At 42.2% G+C, this 12,312-nt stretch overlaps 1 protein-coding gene across 1 annotated transcript; it reads left to right on the forward strand.

The window, feature by feature from the left end:
• The first annotated feature begins 5,771 nt into the window (after nt 1-5,771).
• On the forward strand, nt 5,772-12,312 carry LOC126543602 (11-beta-hydroxysteroid dehydrogenase type 2-like). Its single transcript, XM_072284727.1, has 5 exons — nt 5,772-5,841; nt 8,954-9,160; nt 10,625-10,807; nt 11,576-11,708; nt 11,982-12,312. Exons 1-5 carry the CDS (start codon nt 5,772-5,774, stop codon nt 12,310-12,312), a joined length of 924 nt encoding a protein of 307 aa, XP_072140828.1.

Here is a 12,312-nt window from a genome sequence, read left to right on the forward strand (position 1 = left end):
GCTGAGTACCTCGCGACTTCACCTAAAAACTATGATTCAAGTTGGGGAACCTAAAACATATGTTAGCATATAAGGTAGCATATTCTAAACGCTGGAGCGAGTTTTCAATTTTGGAGAGCTCAGGAAAAGGTCACCTAATTAATTACTTCATATCTGAGCTTTAGCTCAACATTTCGAATATTTTTCGAACAAATGTGCTCTGCATGGCCATCTATAAAGGTGAACACGTTATTCAAGTACTTCTTCCTGCGAACCTGCATTTGGGAGTTACAGGGTTAAGAAAATGAAGTACCATAAACTGTTGTAAATATTTATCATCGCGGCCCCAAAATAATGAAAGAAGCTGTTCGCACTAATGCATGTAGTTGAGGTAACAGACATCGGTTACTATATGAGTATTAAAGAGTTGCCAAGTACAAATTTCATTTGTTTAGTGCTTTTATATTTTGCAAATGTTCTTTGAAAAATGAGGTTTCTTTTATTAACTCCTTATCTGGACGCCAGAGTTCACCAAGGTCGGTAATAATGATCCCGAGAGAAGCTATTCCTCAAGGTCAACACATTTACACATATACCTGGTCCAGGCCATGACATCATACAGATAGCTGGCTAGCGTTGTCCACTGCAAACTTGCTGGTTCTGAAAGCCAAGTGTGATTCTTTTTGTCCTGAGCCCTTTATCGTAGTACAGACCAAAAAAAAAAAAAACGCTAAGTACCAGTTTACTGCGGCAGTGAATCGAAGTGGCTCCACAATAAATAGCAAAAGTATGTTTTTTTTTTCATTCTGCCCATGAGCATACGCACTACCGACATCATAGGATATTTTGCTAACAAAAAAGAAGCTTGTCTGTAGGATCTCCAGAGTTAAACGTCCTTGTTGTGCAGTTTACTTCGTGAAACTGCACCATGAGCTGTGAGGATCACCGCTGTGGACGACTGCACGGTAGTTTCAAATACACGAGGTCCTTCACCGCGCATCTTAGTCTGCGTACACAAGCACCTTGATTTTTGCATTAGGACCTCATTGGAATGCCACCGCTTTGACAGAACACATATGCATATACAAACACATATACAAAAAAGAAACACGCCACTGCCGCGTTGCCCTTGCCTGTCTGAGTCTACATTAGACATGCTGTTGTACTACAGAATCAATTATACCCAGCGGCAAAAATGTGCTGACAGAGAAAGTGCGTAATCAGAAAAGGAATCGCCACTCGGTTACCTTTACCTCAGGTCATTGACGCAGCCGAAGCGAAAGCGACCCGGCAGAAAAAATATTTACGCCTGGTGGATCATTTAAGGCAATCTACAACGAAACTTTGGGCTCTTGCTTTAAGTCTTGTGCCCGCTAGACTTGTTGCCGTCGCCGTCAAGGACCCATGCGTGAGTTGACTGTCAAGTCACATAGCGGTTCCCACGCGAAAACCCAGCAATCGCTGTTGTTTACTGTTCACTGGGTCAGTTCTTCACGGTTTTTACAAGATAACGGAGTTGGAATTTCGCCTGCTTGTTTTCGTATGGTTGCTCGCTTGAAGCAACACGAGCGAGTCTACCAATTGTACATTGGTTTGTTATTGAGAATAGCTAGGGCCCTTCTTAACGGGATGCAGTTGTCTTAAGTTTGTTGGCTTGAGGTGCGTAACTAATGAGCAGTGTAATCAGGACCAATGTGCGGTGATTGCATCGTAGCAAAAATAGCGCTACTTATTTTTAAATCCTACTAGTGAATCTGAGGTTTTTTAGCACTTTTATGAGCCTCAATTATAGTATAGCTCTTGACATTGGTGATATGCCAATAAAACCTATAAAGTATGTTTTAGAATACATCACTGCAGCTTTACCGCACATCTTTAATCTAGCTTTACAGTCTGGGGTGTTCTCATAAAAAATGAAGATTAGTAGGGCAAGTGTATTTTTTAAACAAGGCAACTGAAACGACGTGCCAAATTGCAGACTTATCTCAATCATTCCGGTATTTTCCAAAGGGTTAGCAAAGATTATTTTTTCTCGCGTGTCAAATTTTTTCGACAGTCAAAACATTTTATCTAGTGCTCAGTGCGACTTTCGTAAAGGTAGGTCAACGGAAACTGCTTTGCTTATGCTCAAGGAACTTGTTCTAAAAAAAACACAGAAAGAAATATTTTCCCATTGGCACTACTCATTTCAGCAAGGTGTTTGTTTGCATAAATCATAAAATTTTGCTATGGAGGTTATCACAGAATGGTGTTAGAGGCACTCCATTAACATTATTTGAGTCTTACCTTACTGATTGGAAACAATCAGTAAGCATAAAACACGAGAAGCCATGTTTTGTTTCTTTATAACATGGCGTGCCACAAGGGAGCGTACTAGGTCCTATGTTTTTAACTTCTACGTTAACAATATTCCTAATATTCATACAACTGTAAAATTTATCGTGGATGCTTATGACACTACTCTTCTCATTTTTGGTCCAAATTCACAAGATTTAAAGTGGAAATCTAATGTTCTACTCGCTAAGCTATCTGAATGTTCAATCGCTAATTGCCTAAAAATAAACCCTACGGAAGCTCATGTTATTTCGCGCAAAAAGTAAAGCTCTTACTAGTAATCCAACTTTGGTGTGTGCTGGCAAAGAACTGCAAATCGTTGTTGAACATAAAATACTAGGCATCACTTTTTCTTCGCACCTAATTACTTGCTGCTCATCGGTGCTCATCGGCGGCGCTCATCGAAGCAACATGCCTGCATCGCTGTGCAGGTCCTTTCTTTTTTGTCGTTGCCTTCAAACTTCAGCCAACCTGATCCGCGTGGTTTGTCTGGACATGCGTTGTGGATTCCTGGATCTTCGGGCACGTGGAGACATCGGTTCCGGCCTCAAGTCTTTGTTTCTGTTATCACTGCCGAAAATGGAACGCCGCATTTGCCTCACAGCTTTGTGATGTCGACGGGAAAGGCTGTAAAAGGCGCGGATTCTTTGCAGCTCCTCCGAGAACACGGCAGCGCTCATCGAAGCAGCATGTTTCACCAAGTCTGGATCACTGTGCAGGTTAGATCGCACAGTCTGTTTACTACTGCTCGTACGAATTCTTGTACTCTTGTCATGCTGCCGTGCCCTCGAAGATGTGCTGTGATTACTAATGGCTGTTGGACTTTTCTCCTACTCCTGCTTTGTGGTCACGTAGAAAGCAACCCCGGTCCCGCCGTTGCGAATAAACCAACTGTCATTCTTCAAGAAATTCAAGAGAGAAAAGATGCGGACAAGGTACGCGATGCTATCCTTTCAGAACTGAATCAGAAGGTTACAAAATTGCACAACGTCTCGGAGTTAGCTAAAGCAAATGAATTGAAAATACAAAAACTGGAAGAGACGGTACATCTGGACGAATTTTTGTTGACTCAATATAAAAAGCTTGTTGACTTCGAAGACCGAACTCGCAGAAACACCCTTTTAGTTATAGGTGTTAAAGAATGCCCTGATAAAGAAAGACAGGATTATGAAAATGAAGTTGCCCGCAAAGTTTTCCAAGGAAAGCTTAGCGTTAGTGTCAATTCAGTGGAATGCATTCCTAAGATTGGTAGGCCGAGAAAGAATAAGATAAGACATGTGATTGTGCGCCTGTAAAACTATAAGGAAAAGATATACCTCTTTAAAGATTGCCTGAAACCTAAGGGTACTGGCATATCAATTTCCGACGATTATTCCCAAGAAACCTTGCAGATTAAAAAGGAAATTGCGGCAGTCCGGATTAGAAGGTAGTCTCCCAAATGACAAACTCAAACTTGTTTACGACAAAGTAAACACCTTGTCGGGAACGGTGACATCTGTGCATGGGACAAAGCCAAGAACTGTCAAGTATTGCTCCGTTGCTAAGCACGAGGTCGCGGGATCGAATCCCGGCCTCGGCAGCCGCGTTTCGATGGGGGCGAAATGCGAAAACACCCACCCGTGTACTTAGATTGAGGTGCACGTTAAAGAGCCCCAGGTGGTCGAAATTTCCGGAGTCCTCCACTACGGCATGCCTCATAATTAGAAAGTGGTTTTGGCACGTAAAACCCCATAATTTAATTTTTTTATTGCTCCGTAAGACTACTAAATCAGATGACCGACGCTATTGCACTTAAGAGGAGCCTGCACAGAAGGTTCTTCGTATTGTTGGTTTCAACGGGCAGAGTGTGTGCAATGAACCAGAACGGCTTGAATACATTTTGCTGTAATATGACCCTCACATAGCCGTTATCTCAGAAACGTGGCTTCACGCTGATGTCCCAGATAACTGCACATTTCTACCTTCATATTGTTGTTATAGGAAAGATCGTGAAGCAAAAGGAGTCGGTATTGCAGTTCTTGTAAACAGCGGGCTTTCATACTTTGCGCTGCCAGAAGTTGATAACAGTCTCGAAAGCGTTTTTTTTGCAAAGTCCCATTCAGCAGCAACACTGTCATTATTGCAAGAGTTTACAGGCCACCCGGATCCACTCCAGAATTCTTTTTAGAGCTCTACAATTACTTGGAAAAATACCGCGATCAAAATGTAATTGTCGCTGGAGGTTTTCACCTTCCTTGTATTAGCTGGGTGGACATGAAGTCTGGTTGACGTCCACAGTTCTGAAGTGTTGTTTCACACTTCAAGATTCATTTATTCATCATCAAATAGTCCTTGTCCCAACACGTGTCACAGATTTTGCTTCCTCAAGTTTGGACCTTTTATTTTGCTCAAACCATGTGCACATTCAGGATCGTGTAACGCAGGTTCACGATGAAATTTCAGATCAAAAACTTATTTATTTTACTTGTACGTGCCCGCGAAGGGCAGGTTCCTATAAACCGAGACTTGGTGGCTGTAAAAGATTATTCTGGTGCGCTTTATTTGCGCTTTATTTGGAGGTCTTTCAGGTCTTTCCGCAACGCGTAGCCATGTAATACTTTGCAGACACGAGCGTTATCGCGCATTGTATGCTCTGCGCCTGTCATCTTCAAAGTGGCCACACCTGGTGAGGAGCCCTTCAAAGAAACAAAAATTACCGTTCAGTACAAAATGCGAGAGTCCCGAGGACGTTATTTCACTGAAACACTTGGGCGTTTTGCATCAGAAAGCCCACGAGAATTGTGGCAGTTCTGGGGCACGAGGGCCCTCGACGAATCGAGTAGTCGGTGTTCGGCGACGCTTTTGCTGCAGACAGCAGGCAAATAGCTCAAATACTTACTTATCATTTTAAAAGCGTGCTTTCAAAGCCGGACAACGATCGTTATGTCACTCCCGCAACAGATGGATCAGACGGTCTGTCCATATCCTCGGAGGGCGTAGTTGAACTGCTCTTGCGGTTAGACGCATAGAAGTCAGCAGGTCCAGATAAAATTACGTTTTTTAAGAGATACGCATAGCTGACAGGTGGATTTCTCCTCATAATATTTATTAAGTCCTTAAAAACTGGTAAAGTACCGACAGATTGGCTGCTGGCTCGTGTTGTTCAGGTTTTTAAGAAGGGCAGCCCGGTAGAAATTAATATAATTATGGACCAGTTTTTCTTACGTGTATTTCTTGCAAGGTGTTGGAGCATACTCTGGTCAAAACTTAAGTAACTTTTTAGATAAACACAATCTCATGCACAATGCAAAGCATGGGTTCCGACGAGGCTTTTCTACTAACACGCAGTTAATAGCAACCATTAAGGAATTTGCTTAAATTCTAGATATGAATCGCCAGGTGGGGAGGGGGGGGACCTAATATTTTTGGACTTTTCGAAAGCTTTTTACAGGGTGTCACGCAATAAACTAATCCTGAAGATGAAAACAATTGGTATAGCTTCCAAAATAATTAACTGGATTATATCTTATTTGACTAATGGAACACAGTGTGTAGATATAGAGGGATCGTGCTCTGGAAATTTAGATGTTTACTCGGAGGTACCCCCCGAATATCTAATAGCATCGGTCTTGTTTAACATCTACATCAATGCTATGGTAGACGCTGCCAAATGAACTGTTTCAGTTAAATTATTTGCCGACGAATGTGCCATTTTTAAAGCAATTAATTCTGTTTTTGACCCACTTGAGTTGAACGTGAATCTAAAATTGTTGGCAGAAGAGTGTGCTAAGTGGGATATGATTGTTAATTAAAACAAAAACAGTACAGATGTGTCTTACTAATAAAAGAAACAAACTGGTGTTTTCGTATAAGATAGACGATACCATGATCAAACAAATGGAGGAATATAATTATTTAGGGATTATGATTACGTCCAGGCTTAAAAGGACCGCGCACATTGATAACATATGCCCTTCAGCTTGTAAAAAATTAGTCCTAAAACAGAAATTAAGAAGATCATCAAACCAACTAAGAAACAAGGCGTACAAAGCCATAGTAAGACTTTCTCTAGAGTATGCAAGTACTGTGTGGGACGCTCGCACAATGGTAGATATAGAAAAAAAATAGAAAACACTTAAAGATTAGCGGCTCATTTTAAATATAACCGCTATAACAACCGGGACTCTCCGTCTGCTGTCACAGGAAGCAAAGCTGGAATGCTTAAAAGAACGTAGAAGAACTGCTAAAATGAAGTTTCTTAGCCGCTTATATTTTAGAAACTAGGCATTGATGCCCAAAATACATAACGAAACAATCATTTGAAAAATCTCGTCATAGGCATCAACACTTTATTGAAGCTATTTTTGCTCTTACGAATGTTTATAAGTATTCATTCTTTCCCCGATACAATCATAGATTGGAATGCATCGCCGCTTGATTTTCTCCTACTTGCCCTGATGAGTGATTTTGACCGTCAGAATGCATTGTCTGTGATGTGCTATGTTGTTAACGTTGCGCGTTGCTTCTCTTTTTTTATGGCTTTTTTCTTATGCGTGCAATATCTCGTTCAGTTTGTATAGCATGCATCGTCCAGTTTGAGTGTCTTTTTGTCAATACGTGTGTTATTTTTCAAGGTAGAATATTTTTGTACTTTTTGTATTCAGACTCTCCTGCTTGGACCGTATTCGGTTCTCACTATAAAAAATATAAATGAAATATTTGGAATAAGCATAATGAAAACATCTGTAAAAGACTGTCTGCTATCACAGGTGTTTTGCCTCGAAGTCGGTGTCTTCTTCCAACCAAAGCAAGACTTAACATTTATTATGCCTTATTTTCTTCCCATTTAGGTTACTGTAGCTTAGTGTGGGCGACTACAGGAAAGAAAATATTATGAAAATCCTTTCTTTGCAAAAGATGATTCACCACATTGACAACATGGGTTTTCTGGAGGCAACGCGGCTAGCTTTCTGAAGGCGTAAAATTATCAAATTGAATATTTCTGCTATTTTCGCTTTCTATATGCATTTTATTTCTCAAATACTGCCTTCAAAAATTTTCTGTTGTCTACTGCATCTTTGACACCAAAATTCATTTCTCTCAATACAAAAATAGTGATACGTGGTATGTTCCGTGGTTTGGTAATGAATATAGCTTACAGTCATTAAAACATATTCTACCATACATTTTAAATAAATGTCTAGGTACATATACTTCTTCATCCAAGGAACTCCGAATGAATTTTGTAAACATGTGGTCACTGATGGTTTTATCGTTTTTCAGAGTCAATTGTGTTACCGTTTTTCTAAACCTTACACACATACACTTCTATCGTCTGAAGTATCGAATATGTTTTCTTTTAGTCTCTATTATCCAATTTCTATATCAGGGCGAATCGTGTTAGCTTTTTGTAACCCTTACACACATATATTGCTTTTCTGTGATGTATCAAATATGTTTTTCCTTATCTCTACATTAATTTCGCTCTTGTTATTGTGGATTTGTGTAAGTAATTAATTTATTCTGAGTATCTAGCAATGTTACTATTTTTGATGCAACCACCACGTGTGCCTTGTAACCGTGACCGTCGGCCTCGTCAAGCTGTTTTTCCAACTGCTTTTAGTCTAGGGTATCCACCAGAACTCTTGTATTTCTGGAAATAAATCTGTATTGTGTTGTATTGGTATTAAGAATGTCGACACAAATTCCAATAATAAAGGTTTCAAAGTGCAGAGCCTGGTGAAGCACGTCGCAGAGAAAAAAAAAACTGCAGTCTTTCTTTATACCCGTAAAAAATGTTTCATTTGGTGTTCGTGCATCTAGCTCGCGTATAAAAAAAAATGAGAGCAATACAAACACCCGGGCCCAAGGTTCTCCCCTGTTTTGAGTAAAGCACCATACTGAAACTTTTGGAATACAGGAATTCCAATAAATTTACATATTTTTTAGTGTATAGCGAGGAAGCTCTTCTAGTAAGAAGATAGTTGTAAAATCTTTTGGTTTTGTTACATTGATGTAATAGTGCTTGGTTAGTGCGCAAGCATGCATGGCACACCTGATAGGCTCGCCTATCAAAACCTCGGCCAGCCTGTCTGAGGCCCTTTACCCGGTTCTCCAAATGTTTGTCCTACGTAAGGTATTTGAGTGTTCAGACGGCACATGGTACCAGAGTTAGTGCGGTGAAACTGGGTGTTTCGACTCTGACCTTTTGGTTTGTACGCAACACTTACTAAGGAATCAACAGAATAAGCTGAAAGCAGAAGATGCTGCTTGATTACTCGGTAGAGGACCCGGAACGTGAAAAGTTGCATTCACTCGATAAAATAAAGTGAAAGCATTACAGGCTATATCTACTGAACTGCTCATGGGTGACAGAACACAGTTCAACGAGTCCCTGAGTGAAAGAATGCACCGTTTCGTTATTATTTCCATAGTCACGATTGTACAAAATAATGCCAACGCGATTCTTTGGGAGGCTGAATGTAATGGGACACGCAGAACCAGTTCGATAAGTGTGTTGGTTTCGGTCACTTCACTTCACACTGCCGTAATCACTAGTCAAAGGGAGGGATGTCTGAGTCTCAACAAACTCTCACCTAAACGTATTGCTTGCACCTTCTTCTAAGCCTTTAATTACGCACGAATTTGATTTGGATCCCAGGTTGCGACACGGGCTTCGGAAACTTGCTAGCCAAGCGGCTGGCCCACGAAAGTTTCTTCGTGTACGCTGGCTGCCTGGACGCCAATGGTGACGGTGCTCGCGAGTTGTCCAAGAATGCGAGCATTCAGGTTCTGCAAATGGATGTCACGAATGAAGACCAAATCGAGACCGCGCTCGTCTCAATCAAGAACACTCTTGGGACTAGAGGTGAGCTAAGAGCCTGTGCTGACCTCTTAGTGGGGCATAGACAAAGGGGGCAGCGGTCCCATTGGGACTCAGCCCACATCATCCTACATTTTTTAAGGCTGTCATCTGTACGTGACGAATGTAAGGCGGCGCTTGTTTGCTATGCATGGAACTCTCTCATAAACCACTGAGCATAGCTTATTCCCATGTTGCACTATCCATCCAATAGCATATGAAGTTTCTCTGCCCGAGATATTGTTTTAAACACAGCAGACGAAGGGGAAATAAATCTGCGGTGGAATTTAGTAAAACACTCTGCGTATTGGCGTAAAGGTAATAAAAAAGAATGATGAACACATTACTTAGTAGGCCAATAATATACCTTAAAGCCCCATAGTTTACTGCCACAAACCCCATATCTTAAAGGGGCCATGACAGCACATTTTCGAGCGTAATTTATGCATTGAATATTGAAGCGTATGCGTCCCACAGCAAGCTAGAGAAATTCGAGCACATTCAATGCAGTATAGCATTTGTATTGGCATTTCTTTTGTGTCGTAGTTGAACCGTACAGCAGCCTGGCAAAATTAAGTGGGGACGAAATGAATTGACGCCGCCGGGAGTGGCTCCGCAGAGTATCAGAAGTCGATCTCGAAGACTGTGCTTTTGTGCAGTGCAAATACCGGAGCTTCTTGCAAGTGCTGCAAAGCGTCATGGATACTTTACGCTGCTTTGTTTTTGCATGTGCGCCTCTGTTATTTGCTGCTGCTTTTTATCATGCACGTGAAGGCGTTCCGGGCACAATTGAACGGCGATGCCATTGCCTTGCCTCGTAGTTCGATGCCAGAGCGTGCGAAGGTCTGTTGTTGTATCGTATTATTTGAAAGCAGACGACCCAGCAGTAGCCCTTGATTTCCTGACGTCACACAGTCTATGCAAAACAGGCGGTCACTGTTTGTAGGAGTGGTTTAGAGGCAGCGATTTCAAATTTTGAGTTAGAAGGTTCGCTGATAACACAGTTTTTGTGTGCAAACACATTGAGCCCTCTACTCTCAAATACAATATTAAATTAAGAATGTTCAGATGACCGTGGTAATGGCCGCTTCATGGGCCAAAAATTAGCACAACATAAATGTCAGAATAGCGACTTGAGTTTCACCAGCGACAACCCTGTTGTAAACGAAATCCTCTTAAAATTCATTATTGCAGCTTGCTAAATAATGTTTCCGTGAACTTCTCTCATGATTTACGTATGCTTTGTGCAAGTCTTGACATAGCTCTGCTTATGTTCAGTGGCTAGGCTCACTGTGTGCGAATGATTACAATGCTTATGAATAGCTAACGTGCCCGAGGACAAAAATAAATGACAAGAAACAAGAATATAGATATGCGGAATTACAATCAAGCATCAGTGTAAATGCTTAAAGAATGTAGATTTTCCTTAATGAAGGGTTCCCAAATCTTGTGTTCCCGTGCTTTGCACAGTCCTTTGGGCTGTAGTTGCAAATGCAGGCGTACCTAGTCACGGGCTACTCGAGTGGGAGAGCATGGCATCGATACGAAAAGTGTTCGAGGTCAACGTGTTCGGTGTAGTCAGCGTGGCCAAGAAATTTCTACCGCTGCTTAGGGGGTCCAAGGGTCGCCTCGTTGTCGTCTCTAGTGTTCTAGGTGAGTTATGCACCGTTCAGCACTCAGTGGTCATGTGGTTGGGTGGTGACGCTGCTGTGAGTGAGTGTTGAGTGAACTGATACTCATGAAGTGGGCGCTAGTTATAAACTGTCATGAAAAAATGATAATAATGTGCGCTAACATACCAACCTTAGTAATAATTCACACCTGTCAGCCTGTCTGTATGTTCAACTTGTCTGAAGCACATAAAAGTTAAAGTTTAACGCGGAAGACGGGAGAGCAAGCTTCCGTAGCAACGAAGCTAAAGAATAACAACATTTCATTAACTAGTAATGCTCTTGCCATTAGGAATTGTTTGTAATCGGAAAAAATCATACAGAACTCTGTGCAATTATCTAGCCATGCCCGGTTGTGCTGTTGCATTCCAACATCACTGTCTGATGTGCCCTTGACTTATTACCATGTCATGAAATGAGATCTAAAGGGTCTGGGGGTGCAACACCTGCCTATATTTACACGACATGGGGTCTAGTACATTACGATTTCCATGACACTGATATACAATGAAAGGCCCTGCCTTTAGGTAAAGTCCGGAACAAAATTTTTTTCACGTTGTCGTGGAAAAACAAACCGTGTTGTATATAGTATATACCGAAGACGAGGTAAAATTTGGGTAAGAAAGTAAATGATGTTGCAGACAACGTTTTTCGAGGGTCCCACGGGTGACTAAACTAACCAGACGGAAGCCTCAACGTGATGCACAAGTCCAGAGTGCGGAATTTCTCTTAAACGGGACGTTATCCGCAGGTCGCGGCACCGTTCCTGCGGGCGTATCTTATTGCATGAGTAAGCACGCTGTCATCTCATTGGCTGATGGACTGCGCCGGGAGTGTCTCGGCAAAGAGGTTGACGTCTGTACCATCGAACCTACTGCGTACAGGTAAACTCCCGTTATTTTTTCGCTGTGCCAGCGTACCGAACGGCAGATCGTATCCGTGAGCCAATGTGAAGTGTTCCTTGGGCAAGAGGTTCCCACGCCAGTGGCTTCGAGCTGGACAAGGAAACAGGCATGCGTCAACTCGCATGCTTGGCCGTGTCCTTGCCTTTTGTGCTGCAAGAACTTTCTTTGTCAGCAATGAACCAAGTATTCCAGACTATGCTCATTCTGATCTGACCTGCGCCATTTTCTTCTTTTTGGTCATGCGCTCGACAGAACACGGATCGTGGCGGACGTGGGATCTTTGAAGATGGTCCGCGACGACCTGAGTCGTCTACCTGGCGAGGTGCTGGATGACTACAGCGAGAGTGAGATACAGGAATGGATGAATACGGCCGAGATTCTTTTCAAGTGGATGGCCCGCGAGGACCCCAACGAAGTGGTCGAACAGATGGTGCGTGCTATCAGGGAGTCCGAGCCAAAGCCGTACTACGCAGCCTGGGGGCCCTTCGACCCCATCTTCTACTTTGTGCTTCGGGAAGCACCCGCTGAGTTGGTTGACGCTCTCAGTTTTGCGGTGCGCAAGATCAGCAGATTAAGGAAATAG

This window comes from Dermacentor andersoni, chromosome 10 (assembly GCF_023375885.2).
Source record: "Dermacentor andersoni chromosome 10, qqDerAnde1_hic_scaffold, whole genome shotgun sequence".
Taxonomy (NCBI): domain Eukaryota; kingdom Metazoa; phylum Arthropoda; class Arachnida; order Ixodida; family Ixodidae; genus Dermacentor; species Dermacentor andersoni.

What these genes read in the sequence shown, in the direction of transcription:
- LOC126543602 (XM_072284727.1), top strand. Translation starts at nt 5,772, where the DNA reads ATGAAAACAATTGGTATAGCTTCCAAAATAATTAACTGGATTATATCT. An exon ending in TTTGACTAATGGAACACAGT is followed by an intron (nt 5,842 to 8,953) that starts GTGTAGATATAG and finishes TTTGGATCCCAG; the next exon opens with GTTGCGACACGGGCTTCGGA. An exon ending in GAACACTCTTGGGACTAGAG is followed by an intron (nt 9,161 to 10,624) that starts GTGAGCTAAGAG and finishes TGCTTTGCACAG; the next exon opens with TCCTTTGGGCTGTAGTTGCA.